The sequence below is a fragment of the Catharus ustulatus genome, chromosome 18 (genome assembly GCF_009819885.2).
Source record: "Catharus ustulatus isolate bCatUst1 chromosome 18, bCatUst1.pri.v2, whole genome shotgun sequence".
Classification (NCBI taxonomy): domain Eukaryota; kingdom Metazoa; phylum Chordata; class Aves; order Passeriformes; family Turdidae; genus Catharus; species Catharus ustulatus.
Window position 1 is genome coordinate 3,969,304 of NC_046238.1, and position 16,394 is coordinate 3,985,697.

General features: G+C 48.3%; 1 protein-coding gene across 1 annotated transcript in view; it reads right to left on the reverse strand.

Annotated features, from left to right (window-relative positions):
* CORO1C (coronin 1C) overlaps nt 1-16,394 on the reverse strand; it is a 38,717-nt gene that overhangs the window by 17,730 nt on the left and 4,593 nt on the right. Inside the window, exon 2 of the mRNA XM_033075987.2 lies at nt 3,941-4,140. Within this exon, the coding sequence (XP_032931878.1) occupies nt 3,941-4,135 (195 nt within the window). The 5' untranslated portion in view covers nt 4,136-4,140. The remainder of the gene's footprint in view (nt 1-3,940; nt 4,141-16,394) is intronic.

Sequence of the window (16,394 nt, forward strand, 5' to 3'; positions counted from 1 at the left end):
ACCAAGCAACCTGTGGGAATGAGATTGTGTGATGTTCAACAGCTCCTGGCAGAGCATGGGAATGGCGAGTTCCTGGCACAGCCCCTGCACATGTGCGTGCAAGAAAACAGGAAGTTCAGACAAAGCATTTCCACAGGCGGCAAAGGCTGCGGCTACCCCGGGAGCTGCGGGGATGGAGGGGTGGGAAAGGGGTGGGAAAGGGGTGGGAAAGGGGTGGGAAAGGGGTGGGAAAGGGGTGGGAAAGGGGTGGGAAAGAGGTGGGAAAGAGGTGGGGGGCAGAGAGACTCTGAGCAGCACGTGGGGGCTGGGGGTAAGGCAGGGATGTGGGTGCAGAGGGGTTAATTACCACACACACGGGTTAATGAATTAATGAAATCCCGCACACATGGGTTAATGAATTAATCAATTCCCGCACACAGACGGGTTAATTCCTGCACATACACAGGTTAATGAATGAATTAATTCCCGCACACACACGGGTTAATGAATGAATTAATTCCCGCACACACACGGGTTAATGAATTAATTAATTCACACACACACACAGGCTAATTCCCGCACACACACGGGTTAATGAATTAACAAATTAATGAATTCCCGCGCACACGGGTTAATGAATTAATGAATTCCCGTGCACAGGTTAATTCCCGCACACACGGGTTAATGAATTAATGAATTCCCGCACACACACGGGTTAATGAATTAATGAACTAATGAATTACTGAATTCCCGCGCACGGGTTAATTCCTGCACACGAGTTAATTCCCGCAAACACACGGGTTAATGAATTAATGAATTACTGAATTCCCGCGCACGGGTTAATTCCCGCACACACACGGGTTAATGAATTAATGAATTCCCGCACACACACGGGTTAATGAATTAATGAATTACTGAATTCCCGCGCACGGGTTAATTCCCGCACACACGGGTTAATTCCCGCACACACACACACGGGTTAATGAATTAATGAATTAATGAATTACTGAATTCCCGCGCACGGGTTAATTCCCGCACACACAGGTTAATTCCCGCACACACACGGGTTAATGAATTAATGAATTAAAGAATTACTGAATTCCCGCGCACGGGTTAATTCCCGCACACACACGGGTTAATGAATTAATGAATTCCCGCACACACACGGGTTAATGAATTAATGAATTAATGAATTAATGAATTAATGAATTACTGAGTTCCCGCGCACGGGTTAATTCCCGCGCACTTGCCGCGCCGCGCCCCCGCCCCCGCCAATCAGCGCGGCGGCCGCGAGCGCAGCCATGACCATATATGGTAAAAAGCCGCGGCCGCCGCAGTGCCGCTGCGGGTGCGCGCGGGGGGCGGGGCTTGCTGCGCAGGGGGCGGGGCTTATGGCGCAGGGGGCGGGGCTTCCCTTCCCCCCGGTGTCCGTGTCCCCCTCCCGGTACCGAGCACATGGGAGAGGGGTCCCGGGGGGCTCATCCCGCCCCAAAAACACCCCCAGATCTCCCGCCCAGCGCCGGCAGGGAGCTGGGATCCACCCATAACAAAGCCCTGCCGCAACAAAAGCCTGTAAGATCACTGAAAATTGAAAAAGCGCATTAAAATTTCCCCTTTTCCCTGCACTCAGGGTCAGCCACATCGCAGGTAATTCCCAGTGAGTGCAAAGCGCTGGGTCTGAGCAGCCACGATGGCGTTATGGGATATTTCCCCTGCAGAAATGCAGCAAGTGTATTTTTATGGCTCAATTTTAAAAGCAGCCCAAACCCCGGGCTGAAAGGAAAATTGCCCTTTTTTTTTTTTTTTTTTTTTTTTCCCCTTGAATATAAAACAAGGATTTTGCTGCGGGGAGCTTAATAAATATCTCTGCTAAACTCAAAGAGAAATCCAAATGTTATTTAGGGTGTTGAAGGAACTGAAGGAACAATTTCATCAGCCCAGGCTATAAAAAAAAATGCGGAACACAGGAACTGGTTAGAGCAGAGCCAGAAAAGCACTGCATTGCAAAAGAACGTGTCAGGCTGGGGGTGAGGGACACAGCTCCTCCAGCTTCCCATGGAGCCTCCTCAGATGTGGATCTTAAATGGTTGTGGAAGGCAGGAATGGAGCTGAGGGCACCAAGGCACTGATAAATAGAGGGTGGGAGGAAGAACGGAATGGATGTGAAAATATTGCCAAAGATGGTACTCAAAATGCAAAAGGGCACCCAGAATTAGCAGGAATTTCTGCCAGGGACTGAGAAAACACAGAATCATGGAATCATTAACGCTGGAAAAGCCCTCTGAGACCACTGAGTCCAACTGTTCCCCCAGGACTGCCAAGGCCACCATGTCCCCAAGTGCCACATCCACAAGGCTTTTAAATCCCTCTGGGGATGGGGACTCCATCACTGCTCAGGGCAGCCTGTTCCAATGCCTGACAACCCTTTCCATGAAGAAATTTTCCACAATATCCAATTTAAGCACAACTTGAGGCCATTTCCTCTGGGTATCTCCCTTGTTCTCTGGGATCAGAGCCTGGCTGTCCCCTCCTGTTCAGGGAATTGTGCAGAACCAAAAGGTTCCCCCTGAGCCTCCTTTTCCCCAGGCTGAGCCCCCAGTCTTCCTCATCAGATCTGTGCTGCAAACATTGGGATAAGAGAAGAGGGATGCACATCCTCTACCAGGATGGAATTCCTAATCCAGGGCTGTGCCACCACTTGTGCTCCAGGCAGGAGGAGGACACGTGGCCTGGGGATGAGCCCTAAGCAGGGAAGGGCTGCTCATCAGAGCAGCAAACTGAGATATTTTGGGAGGTTTTGAGGTTTGGATTTGCTTAACACGATGGAGACGTCGCTGCCTCTGCTGTGCCCTGGCCGGGTGGGAAGTTGAGCTCAATCCTGGGCACTAATTCTGTATTCCACAGGGCAGATCTGGAAGTGGAGCTGGGAAAGCAGCTCAGGGCTGATAACAGACTGAGGACAACTTAACCACAGGCTTAAGAGAGGAGTTTGAGGGTCACTGAGAAAAGAATGTTGCAAAAAAAAAAAAAAGGTTTTTGATCACTACAATTTGCTGGTTAAGCATCAGAAAGAGATGAAAAGAATCTCCTTCAGAGATGGATGTGACTTTTCCATGCAGGACCAGGGGCACAGGAATGCCCTGCTCATTCCTCTGCACCCTTCCAATGTGGGGCTGCAAGGAGCAATTAGGCTCAAGTGCATTCCTGAATTAAATCTGCAAGGAGCAGTTGGGCTCAGGTGCATTCCTGAATGAATTCTGCAAAGGAGCAGCTGGATTCAGATAGCTCCTGGTTTAAGTCTCAAGGATCAGCAGGATTCAGATAGTTCCTGGTTTAAGTCTCAAGGATCAGCAGGATTCAGATAGTTCCTGGTTTAAGTCTCAAGAATCAGCTGGATTCAGATAGTTCCTGGTTTAAGTCTCAAGAATCAGCTGGATTCAGATAGTTCCTGGTTTAAGTCTCAAGGAGCAGCTGGATTGAGATAGCTCCTGGTTTAAGTCTCAAGGATCAGCTGGATTCAGATAGTTCCTGGTTTAAGTCTGAAGGAGCGGCTAGATTCAGATAGCTCCTGGCTTAAATCTCAAGGAGAATTTGGGCTCAGGTGCTTCCTGGTTTAACTCTCAAGGAGCAGCTGGATTCAGGTGGTTTGTGAGCAAAGTGACAAAAAAAAAAAAAGCGCTGAATCCCTGACAGTAGAAAAACCTGACTTGATCATAAAGACGCTTCTAAACTACAATTCTACGTGCAAAGTTCTGCCAGAATTAGCTCAGATGAGTCAAGCAAACAGCTTGTTTGTTGTGTTCAACGTACAGGAAGCATCAGACTGATTACAGACATTAAACACATTCATACACGGCACCGCCGAGCAGCCGCTGTCACCACAGCCGACACTTCCCAGAGAAACGCTGGGGTGACAGCACAGCCGAGCAGGGAATCAAGAAAACCTCCCAGCAGCACTTACCTTGTGCAGGGGCAGCACCAGGAAGGCTCCCCCACCGCTGGCATCCACGATGATGGCCACGAAGCGGGGGTTGACGGCGCAGAAGGAGCTGTCCCAGGTGACGCGCGACACGCGGATGTCGTCGTAGCACTGGTCGTTCTTCACCGCCTGCCCGAAGACGTGCCGGAATTTGCTCTGTCGTACCACCCGCCTCATGGTGTCTGCAACGTGGAGGTGAAAAAAGGAGAGGTCAGTTTTAAAGGAAAGGGTGTTCTGATTGTCCAGGATGTTCCTGGATAAGGATCTTATCGGCTCCACGAAACGCGGATTGGCGCGCTGTTCGTAGGATCGTGGAATGGTTTGGGTTGGGAAGGGAGCTCTGGGGACCACCCAGTCCAACCCCCCTGCCACAGGAATGCATCCAGGTGGGTTTGGGATGTCTCCATCCCTGGGTAGTTCCAGTGCTCTGTGGGAAGAGCTTCTTCCCCACGCTGAGGTGGAATTCCACGTGGTTTAGTTTGTGGTCATTGCTCCTCATCCTGTGCTGGGGAAGAATCTGGCACCTCTTCTTGGCACCAACAACCTCAAAGCTCATCCCATTCCACTGCCATGGGATGTCCCATTCCACTGCCATGGGATGTCCCATTCCACTATCCCAGCTTGTTCCAAGCCCCTTCAACCTGGCTTTGGACACTTCCACCTCTACCTTAAGACCTGCCAAATTCTCAGCCAGCTTTGCCTTTTCCTTCTTTGACAAATTAAAATTTCAGGTTATTTTGCACCCAACCCAACTGCATTTCCAGGGGGCTTTTACAGAATTTGCCAGTTAAGCAATAATTTCCCCACTGTAAATGTGTTCCCTTCACTAAAGGAAGTTCCTAATCCCAAAAGCAGTTTTTAGACAAGTCTCCACATATTTTCAGGGATAAATCTAGTCTTGGATTGAACTTGTTTACTTTCAAGTCAGACAGGGTCCAGAAGATGTAAATAAAAATGCAAGCTCTCAAAATCCGGTGTTCCTGTGAAGTGGTTCCACATGTTCCCTAGCTTCCAGTTCTTTCTTCTAACTCCAAAATCACCCTAAAAAAAAAAAAGTTTCCTAGGCAGAAAGGAGTAATGGAAACAAGTTAATGACTCCAATTAACTTGGTGTGTCTGTAGCATTTCTTGAGAAAAATTATTTTCAAGAATGCTGGAGTTAGAATAGAGGGGAAGGGAATTGGTGTGGAAAATTCCAGCACCTGGGAGAAGACACAAGCACAACACCAGCCTTGGATTTGGGATAGAACCTGGGAAGGGCTTTTCCCATCATCTCAGAGAAGAGGGAGCAGAAGAGGAGTGTCCATACAGCATCTTGCTTTTACATATGGGAAAAATATTTCTGTCCCAGTCTCTAGGGAAAAAATAAAAATAAGCAGAGTCCACCTCCTATCTTGCCTTCCAGAAGGTCCCCAAGCACGTGGAGAGGCTGGGAAAAACTGCTCAGTCCCTGGAGCTCCTCATTTCAGAGTGAGAGACTGGGAATGTGGTTCTATCCCAAATCCCTGCTCCCAGGCTGGCAGCTGAAAACATGATGAAAGCTCAGAGGGCTGTCTGTGACTGTTTTGCAGGAAAGCACCGAGCCTTGATGGCTGTTTTGTAGTCTGGGAGGTTAAATAAAAAATTAACAACGACAAAAAGCGGGATAACTGCGGGGAAGCGCTCATCAGAGCCGGGAAATGCCACGGAATGTGTTTGAAGAGGAGGAAAATGTTCCAATTAACAAAACAGACAGCTCTGCAGTGAAACTCTCCAGCTCTGCAGAGATAAGGGAGAAGAAGCAGAGGATTTGTTTTCCATCAGAGCCTGTTTGGGAAGTGGCACTGGTCATTTCCATGGCAGCTCAGCTGCTGGGACAGGGATGTGGGGCCACCAGTGTGCCCAGTGCTCGTGGATTTGGGGGCAGTTTTGTGCTGCCTGTCCCAGGTGTGAAGAGGTTGAAGAGGTTCTTTGGGGAACCCCTACCTGCTCTGTGCCTGGGAATGACCATGGAGCCCTTGGGAACACATTTACAGTGGGGAAATTATTGCTTAACTGGCAAATTCTGTAAAAGCCCCCTGGAAATGCAGTTGGGTTGGGTGCAAAATAACCTGAAATTTTAATTTATAAAAGAAGGAAAAGGCAAAGCTGGCTGAGAATTTGGCAGGTCTTAAGATAGAGGTGGAAGTGTCCAAGGCCAGGTTGATGGGGCTTTATTAAAGCTGAACTTATGATCCCTCCCTGCTTCCATTAATTACTGGAATTGTGTAATGCACTTTCTGTCAACTGTTTCCCCTCAGAGCACAAATCAAAGGCCTGGACACACCCCGGAACACAGACTGTGATGGGGAGTCATAAACCAGGAGCTGCTCTCCAGCAGCAGGTGACAGCACTAAATAAAACCATGGAATGGTTTGGGTTGGAAAGGACTTTAAAACTCATCTCATGTCACCCCATGCCATGGGCAGGGACACCTTCCACCCTCCTATCCCACCTGGCTTTGGACACTTCCAGCACAATCCCAGCCTCACTAAATCACACCCAAAGAAAAGGTGAATTTCAACTCCAAGATGCCCAAATGACAAGAAATGCTGAAGTCTCAAGGTTCAGTTAAGACACATCATAAAAATGCAGCTCCACACCCAGGTGCTGATTTGTGTAGACTCATTCTGAGCCTTGTCACACAATTCCAGCCCCAGGGCTCCTCCCAGAGCTGGGAGGGTTTGGCTGAACCTCTGAGTGCATGGCCAGGTCAGCAGCATCACCCCCATCTTCCCACCTTTCCAGGTGACCCCCAGGATGTTGGGAATGTTCTCTGTGACACCAGAACTTGCCTTTTCCCACCTTGCAGCAAACCCTTCTCATCATCCTCCTGCACCACTCATCCAGGAGCAGGGAAAAAGCTCCTGCTTTGTGCACTGTGGATTTCCAGGAGTGTTCATCCCCTGGCACCATTCCCACCCTGCTGTGAATCCAGATTAAAATCAGATTGTTGGGAAGAAGGTAAAGTGAAGGTTTGAACTTGTCGTGCTGAGCCAGCACAGCAAATTGCCTGGAATCGAATCCCACAGAGCCAGGGGGGTGGGAATGAGCTGCTCCACTGCTGGCAATTCAGGTGTGATGGTTACAAAGGATTATTTGTATCACTTAGGTAATTCTATCTCTGCTTCAACTGATCAATACCAGAACAGCAGGAAAAAAATGTTCATTTCAAATATCAGATCCCGGGGATCTGTCACCCCTTCCTCTTTCATGGAAAAGAAACTCCCTTTACCCCATTGTGAAATCCTACTGCTTTATTTCCCTAATTTTCACCCTTTGATGCAAAGGGTAATCATTCTGTTCTCTCTAAGTGACTTTTTAAAAACGCAGAGAGTTCAGATGCCTCCAAAAATATCCTTATTTGTTCCAAAGGGATCTGTTGGAACACACCTTCCCTGCCCTCTTCCCCACCTACAGCTCATCATCCTTAGCAGGGACTCTCTGATGAACACATGGTGAGCAGCCTCCAAGTGCTCATTTCCATAGCAAAGGGAGTGATTCTTGGCGTTGGATCTGAGCCATTTTGATCTGGCTGCTCTCCAAGCAGAAGGAGGGGGGGAAATGTGCTGGTTGTGGTTGGAAGGAGCAGTGATTGCAGCTTTCAGCTCACCAGGGAGAGCAGGTGAAAAATCCAACAGGGGTTTGCCTGAGCACCCCAAAAGAGTCCTGGTCCTGCCAAACTGTCCCTAAATGGGAAGTGTTTCATCTCCTCTTTGCCTCTCCCTTCTCCTCTTCCTCCTCATCCATCCCCAAGAAAATCCACAGCTCTGTTTGGTTGCCACAGGTTCTCTCAGCAGAGTCACAGGCAGGAGCTCCAGGCTTGGCCAATTCATGGCAAGGTTTGGAAGGAACCTGAAAGGTTCAGTTCCATTCCCTGCCATGGGCAGGGAAACCTCCCAGCCTGGCCTTGGACACTTCCAGGGATTCAGGAGCAGTCACAGCTTCTCTGGGAAACCTGTGCCAGGGCCTGCCCTCCCTCACAGCCAAGAATTTCCTTCCAATATCCCATCTAAATTTACCCTGTTTTTGTCTCTAAGCCATTCCCTGTGTCCTGTCCCTCCATCCCTTGTCTCAAATTCCTCTCCAGCTCTCCTGGAGCCCCTTTAGGCACTGCAAGGGGCTCTGAGCTCTCCCTGGAGCCTTTTCCTCTCCAGGTGAGCACCCCCAGCTCCATGGCCTCCTCTGGACCTGCTCTAACAGCTCCACGTCTTTTTTGTGCCACTTTTAGGATGATCAAGCCAGACACCAACACCTGGGATGATTCACCCAAAGGAAAGGCTGATTCAGCCTCTGTCACACTTGCAAAAGGATGACCTGGGTGGCTCAGGGAACTTTGGGAAGTGGCTTTGGAAATACCCAAGTGGGTAAGGAAGTGTACCCATAATTAGGGGGCTGTTCTGGGGATTTTCTCTTAGGAAGTGGACTTGGAACATGAACATTAAAATAAGAAGTTAATTAGATCATTACCTATGCTGTTAAACCTTGGCTGAGGAACCACCTCCATCCACTTTCTAGACAGAACATATTTTTTGGGGGGGGGGTAAAGTGCAAATTTAGAGGATTTAAAACCTCCTGACTGGGAGCTGAAAGGCCTTTAAATTTTGCCAGAGTTACAACCCTCAGCAAAATTAAAACAGAAGCTTTGGACACCCTGCAAAGGCCTCCACAATAGAAGTGCTGACAGATCTACGGCTGCTGAGCTCCTGCATCCCTGTGAGCTCGGCCACACACGGCATCTTGGTGGGGACAGAGGAATCAGCCTTCAAATCTCCCATTTATTCCCTCCCCTGAGTGACTTCCAGCTGAATTTTAGCAAAACTTTGGGTTCATCTGGCAGTTTGGTGCCCTGTGAACAGCTTCTAAAAGGAGCTTGGAAAAGCTGGATGCTCACACAGGGCCACTTTTCATTCCACTCCTTTCTGATCTCCCATCACGATGTGTCACAAGAGCTGCCATGAGTTTGCCCATTTTCCTGTTTATAAAGGATTTATCTGTCTCAAGAATCCAGCAGATGGATTTCTGTGGCTTCGGAGGGTTTGCAGCCTGCTTGTGCAAGAGGAAACGCATCCTGCTAGGGAAGACTTACAGGAAAACCCCCCACTAATGGCAAAATCCTGCTCAGCCCATGTGATTGTGACCCCTTCTGCAAAGGGAGGCGTTGCAATAAAAGGCCAGTTGGAGTCAGACAGCCTGAGGCTACTGTTAAGGGGGGGTGAGGAGATACAAATCCAGTGGATAGGGAGAACAGCATTTATGAAAGGTTGGTACTTGGGACTGGAAAGAATCTTCCTTAAGTGGAAAAAGTCAAATTGCAGCTGTTGGTGAATCCTCAAATTCCCAGTCTGAGCTTTGGAATGACAGTCCAGTCTTAATTATTACAAAATGAGAAGCAGATTGAGAAAAATAAAAATGAAGAGGTCAGTGGTTGGACTTGATAATCTTAAAGGTCTTTTCCAAGCTCAATAATTCAGTGGTTCTATAGGCAATGCATCATCAGCATTTATGAATGGTATTATGGGATGGATGGGGTGCAAGGGACAGGGGATGGTCCCACTGGTGAAACTGCAATGTGGGAAAGCCCAGAGGATTCCCAAGCACCAACTGTGAGGCCCAAAGTCTTCCTGAACAGCTGGGCTGAGCCACTTGGGTCTCATCAGCAAAACCTCATCAGCAATCCAGCTCTGTGCTCACAACTGATTTCATAAAAAAAAATCTAGGAAGTATGTTACAATCCTAATCCCAAAGCAGGCCTGGATGTTCCAACCTGCCCCTGGCATGGAGAGAACACCCTCTGGGAACAGGGCTGAGCCACATCTGCAGCACAGGAGAAAAGCCCACAAGGAATCTGCTCATTCCCTCCTCAGAGCACTTTGAACATCCTATGGAAGGTACAGAGGCACACATGGGAGGCAGGACAGAGGATTTCAGAGGGTTGGAGGCCATTCAAACACCACCATCCCCTCGTGCTCCTCAGGGCAAGGATGGCTCCATCCCACCCAAGGGAGCAGGGACTGAGCCAACAGCTGCACCCCACTGAGAAAAGGCACAGAGACCTCCAGGTTATTTCCTAATCCCTCCCTTCTGCTATTTCTTCACTCCAGAGCCTTGGTTGTGCAAGCTCTGGGGTTCTCAGTGACCCAGCCACAGGGACACACACTGCCCTGGGCTCACACCTATTCCAGGGAAATCCTGCCACCACTGACACCAGTAAGGCTGGAGGAGGAATTAGCATAATAAAATCCCAGAATGGTTTGGGTTGGAAAGGATATAAACCTCCCACTAGCCCAGGTTGCTCCCAGCCCCATCCAACCTGGCCTTGGACATTTCCAGGGATGCTGCTCTGGGCACCCTGGGCCTCACCACCCTCACGAGGGAAGAAATTTCTTCTGATATCTCATCTAAACCTTCCCTTGTTCAGTTTGAACCCCTTGTCCTGTCACTCCATGCTCTTGGAAAGCTTCATCTCCCTCTCCAAATATCCACAGAATCAAAGAACTCAGTCTCGTGATACCAGGTCTTGCAAGACTTGGGCAAAGAAGGAAGTGGGGAGAAAAAAAAGTCACATGGTCACAAAAAGTTCAGCTCACCCCACAACTTCACATGAAAGCTCAGCAGAAAAACAGCCACAAATGCCTTGATGCAGTCTCTGTGCTTTTAAACACAATTCTATTCCCTCTGTGTGTCCCTTTCCCAATCAATCCATATCCAGTCCATTGCTGACAGAAGTGTTGTTTTCAGCTGTTCAGAGTTAAATAAAACAAAGGTGAACACTACTACAGATGGTCACAATTCCAAAACACATCATATTTGTGTGCAGATTATTTTCAGTCTTTGGTTACTCGAGCCTAGGTTGAGCAAGAGCCTGCCATCTGATTTCACTTCATTTTAAAGACAAAAAGCTGGAATATGAACTTAATACTGAAATTTCCAGCTGTACTACCACTGGCAAGATTCTATTTTGGGATGGGAACCTAAACCACAAACTACCAGGGAATTTGATTATATCTCAACTGGGGAGCCCAGCACTTTCAAAAACATAACACAACCCAAACTGTGAATAAGCTGAAATTTCTGTTCTGGACAAAGCACAAGGTGTTGGCTGCAACCTGCAAAACACTTGATCCAGCTCTGGATTTCAGAGCTGTAACCTGAAATGATTGTATGAAAACCTTTAGAATATGAAGAACTCTTCAGTCAGAAGTGCCTGTGGAGCTCAAATCTGCCAGGATCACCAAGAAGGACTCATAACCTGAGGTGTGCTCATCTCACATCTCCCCTCTGGGGCTGTTTTCACTCCAGGATTTCCAGGGATACAATTCATCTTCTTGGGGAATCACCTGTGGAAGGTGTCCCTGCATGTGGCAGGGAAGTGGAATGACATGAGCTTGAAGCTCCCTCCCAAGCCAAACCCTTCTGGGATGATCTTACCACTCCCACACTTTGTCACTGTATCCAGCATTACATCACTGACCATAATTTGCAGTGACAAAAGGACGCTGCAGTTAAAGTCATTACCCTGAACTCAGAGTTGTCTGGCTTCATTTAATCTGTGTCATCTACCAGAAAGGCAGAGCAATGAATGCACACAAAAATCATTACACAAAATAATTCAGCAGGAGCCATAGCAGGATGGGGAAGCAGCAAAGGGAGACACCAGCAGGAATGGGAGTTCTGCTGCTCCAAAAAGTCTCTTTTTTTTTGGGTTTATATCTTTTAGAGCATCCTTTAAAGCTGGGGGATGTTTTAGGGGATGTTACCACAGGCTGGGCAAAAAAAAAAAAAGGGTATTAAAATGAAAATAGGAGAGCAAAGTGGAGAAAAAAATATAAAGGATTGAAACTCATAAAGGCAAGTAAAATATAAAACCCAGGGCTAAGAGAGCAGGGATTGAACATTCCAGGTGCCTCAGTGCATTCAGATCCTGCAGCATGGAAGGTGTCCCTGCCATGAGATGAGCTTTATGGTTCCTTCCAACCCAAACCATTCTGGGACTCTGTGAGCCCTGCATTTCAGCTTCCCCTTTTGCTGCCAGCAGAGGCAGTTGCACAGTGGTTGGACACCACAGAAGCTTTTTACTGGAGAAGGAAAGGGAAACCTCCCACACACTCCCACCTCCGACCGCTGCTCCAGCAGCCGACCACAGAAGGCCACGACCTTTCACATGATTCCCCCTCCAAAAATCCTTCATTTTCCACTGGAATAAACACCAGAGGAGCTTCTTTGCATGGTGTGTCCCATCCACTGCCAGGGACAGAGCAATATCCTGAGCAACACCCTGGGATGTGCAGCCAGGGATGCTCCTGACACCCATCCCAGCAGCCACAGGGCTCCAGACCACACTGGGATCCCAAGGAAAACACAAACAGGAGCACAAGAATCTCCCAGGATCCAGCTAAGGGTGACAAAATGCTTCTCCCAGCACTGACCTAGTTCTCTTATCAGAGCTAAGAGGGAAGTTGCAATCTGGTCAGAGCTGCTGCCCCAAGCTGCTGGATTCCTCTCTCACTTGGAGGTGACGTGCCAGTGTTTTCCACACCATATTCCTGAGATACACTGGAGGGTTTTCTCTTTTTTTTTTATTTTTGGGCAAAGGTTGGTGGTTACAAACAGAAAAACAGCTGTTCCCCAGCACAGCTTCATGAAATTCTCACCAAATCACCACCAGATCCCAGCATTCCCAACCAACCAAGCATCTTTTCTAACAGAGTGCTCACAGCAGAAAAATTATGTGTTTTCATCTCTGTTTTCTCCTACAGCTCAAAGCAATCAAATCTGCCTAAATAAAATATTTTTTTGTGAGTTTCTATGTGTGGAGCTATGTGAGGAGCTCACCAGTAGCACCAGACCTGACACTCAGCTCATGCACAGGATTTATCTGTCCTCTCCAATGGTAGATTTAAGGAGAAGTCAAGCAGTCAGCAGCTCCCACATGCTGGGAGCCTAAAACACAGAATGAACAACACCTGCAGGATTTCCCACTCTGCTGGAGTCAAGAGGAGGTGCAGACAGGAAGGGAACTCCATTAACATGGTGTTTTCCAAGCACAGTTCCTGGTAAACTCCAGAGGACATTACTGGACATTACCCTGCTTCTCCTCGCTTATTTAATTGGATCACTCTTTAAAAAATGACCAGATTTAGTGGAAGTAGAAATTTCAGAATGGATTGGGATGGAAGGACCTTAAAACTCATCCAGGGCAGGACACTTTCCAGCAATCCAGGTTGCTCCAAGCCCCATCCAGCCTGGTCTTGGGCACTTCCAGGGATCCAGGAGCAGCCACAGCTTCTCTGGGCACCCTGTGCCAGGGTCTCACCTCCCTTACAGCCAAGGATTCCAATATCCCATCTAACCCTGCCATTCCCTGTGTCCTGTCACTCCATCCCTTGTCCAAATCCCTCTCCTGGAGCTCCTTTAAGCACTGGAAAGGGCTCTAAGGTCTCTCAGGAGCCTTTTTTTCTCCAGGTGAACACCCCCAGCTCTCCCAGCCTGGCTCCATGGCAGAGCAGCTCCAGCCCAATCCCCAAAGGAATAGATAAGCTGTTTTCTATTCCTCAATTGCAACATCCCTTGGCATCCATAGGAAGAAATTCTAAACATTAAAGGTGTTTTCAGAGATAAAGTCTCACAGATAAAAGGTTGCAGTTCTCCCAGAGCACTGCACCATCAGAGAACCAAGACCTCCAGAACCCTCTGCTCCAAACACCAAATTAACTGGGACACAAATTCCTCCCAACTCCAGAATAAGGCAGAAACAACAGATCAGCACAACCAAGGCTCCCAAAGAGCCTGGCCAAGAGTGAGTCAGACTGACCAAGTGAGGAGCAGCGCTCTCCACATGACCCTGGCCTGACCACAGCAGCTCCAAGCTCTGCTGGACCCAGCACAGCTCCTGCTGAGAGACCTTGGGGGACATGACCCAGGATGAGTGCAATGGCACCACAGCCACACATCTGCTGCTGGAACACAAACAGGATGGGCTGGAGTCCTGGAGAACATCTCAGGTAGGCTGGAGGTGCAGCACAGAGCAGCGTGGTCCATCACACTGCGATTTCCAGTGGATACACTCTGCTCCAAAAAGTGACAATGGCACATCCTGAGCAACACCTCCTTCCACTTCTCAACAACACCCACCCAACAGGTGAGGCCCCCACAGTGAACTGCTTTTAATGTTCTCAAATAACCCCAACAATGGTGAATTCTCAAAGACAAGACAACATCCTCAGCCAGGACGTGGGAGGTTCGGGCTGGACAACGCCAACATTCGGATTTTAATGTAGAACAAACAAGCTGCAAAATGAATCTCAGTGCTCCCAGTTGGAACTGGCGTGTGTTTCTCCACATTTCCATTTGCTGTCCTGCCAGCTCTTCTGGCCAAGCAGCCTATAATTCCAAGAGCACCATTGTCATTCCGTCCTGTTTCCGTAACGTGCAATTTGAAATCAGGGCTGGGGGAGGGAGGATGGGGCTGGAGGAAGCTGGAACTCAAATCCAAATAATTCAAACTGTTAACTTGATTTTAAATCCCTGTCTCATGGTGCCAGTTACAGGCCCCCAAACATCTGTTTTAGCAGAGGTTTTCAAGTTCAAACACATTTCCTCTGCCCTGCAGATGTTCCTTGTCACTGACCTGTCCTGGGATGACAGCGAGGGGACACAACCTGGTGTCAAACCATGTCAAACTTCTCTGGGCAGGCAAGAAACCAAAAATCAACTTATGGAAGTAGATTCAGTCTATTAAGGAGCTGTAATAAACACTCTAGGCTGTGAAGACAGATTTCAGATCCAGAAAGGAAAAACATCTTCCTACCCCTGTCCTTGACACCTCCACAGCACCACCTCCACCTCTGAGCTTCCCTGAGAGGGAGAATCACACCCACCCCAACACTGGGCAAAGGCTGATTCCTTGGGGAATTCTGGGACCTTCAGCTGGCTGCTCTCAGCTGGAGAACTGGTTTCCAGTGAAGAATTACAGCCTGGGCCTTGATGACCTTTAAGCTTTACTCACCTGTTGGCTTGACAGTCACGTTGCTGCACGTGCAACCCACACTTCCAGTCCTTTGGGAATCCCTGTGGCATTTCCAGCAGCCAAAACAACAGAATTACACCCAGATAAGCCCAGCTGGTTTTTATGGGAGCTTTCAGGGCACTTAAGAATTCCCTGAGTAGAGCAGAAGATGGATGTGGCAAAGAACAAAAAGATAACCTTTACCCCCAAAGAAACACCAGGGAGCCAAGGGAAGAAGGGAGAGATAACCCCAGGGTAGCCTGACCCAAGGGCACCCACCTTTAAAAGCAGCACCTTAAAACACCACACAGAACAAATTGGTCCAGAAAGGAGCAATTTTCCTGGCTGTAGCCAGGAAAAAGATGCTGGAAGCACAGCAACACTGAGCTAGAGGAGTTTTGTGCCCACCCTTCAGGCTGTGCTAAAGCAGAATATATTGCAGAGGAATGTCTGGCAACTTGTGTTTGCCTAAGCTGGCTCAGGATTCTCTCCTGCCTTGCAAATTGATCTCAGCAGATCCAAAAATTCAAATAATTCTTAAAAAGTATCACTGAAAACTTTAAAAAAATGCAATGCACCTCCTGTTCTGAATGAGACAGCTCTGGGCCTCCAGCCTCCAAGTTATGGTATCATCAATATAACTACTGAGGTAAGAAATTAAGAGTTTAAAAGTGTAACAATGGTCATTTATCCACATGTACACATCCCACCAGGTGTGCTGGGGCAAATACCTGAACCATGTGTAAAACAAGAACTCCATTTAGTAGTACATGCTACACGTAGTACGTGCTAGAAATATTCCCTGAGTAAAACCTCATGTGTGTCACCTCACATTCCCAGCTTGGAAAGAAGGACACCAATCTGTTTCACACAGGTATGATGAAAAATGTCAAGGAAATGCCAAGCAGACCCCCTGAGTCAGCTGGGGGATCCAGATTCCAGCAGGAAGCAACAAACCATGAAGGCTTTTTAAGTATTTGAAGTGAAAAGGAGAGGAAAAAAAGCAACTCCAGGAGGTAATTCCAGCTCTGAGCAGGTGCCTGAGCATTGAGCCTTTGCTGATGACAATCTTCCCTATCAAGGCATCATCTGCCCAGCATGGCCAGTTTGCCCAGTTCCCAAGGGACATGCTGCTCACTACAGATTGAATTTGTTACTGCCTGCTAATCCCTGGAGCTGCTAATTACACCCATTATCAGTTTGTCCAGCATCCAGACCTGGCACACTGCAGGATGTCGAGTCCCTGTCAGGTTTACAGACTGGTTTGGGTGAGCAGGGTCCTTAAAGCTCATCCCATTCCACCCCCTGCCATGGGCAGGGACATTTTCCATTATCCCAGGGTGCTCCAAGCTCCACCCAACCTGGCCTTGGACACTTCCAGGGATCCAGGGGCAGCCACAGCTTCTCTGGG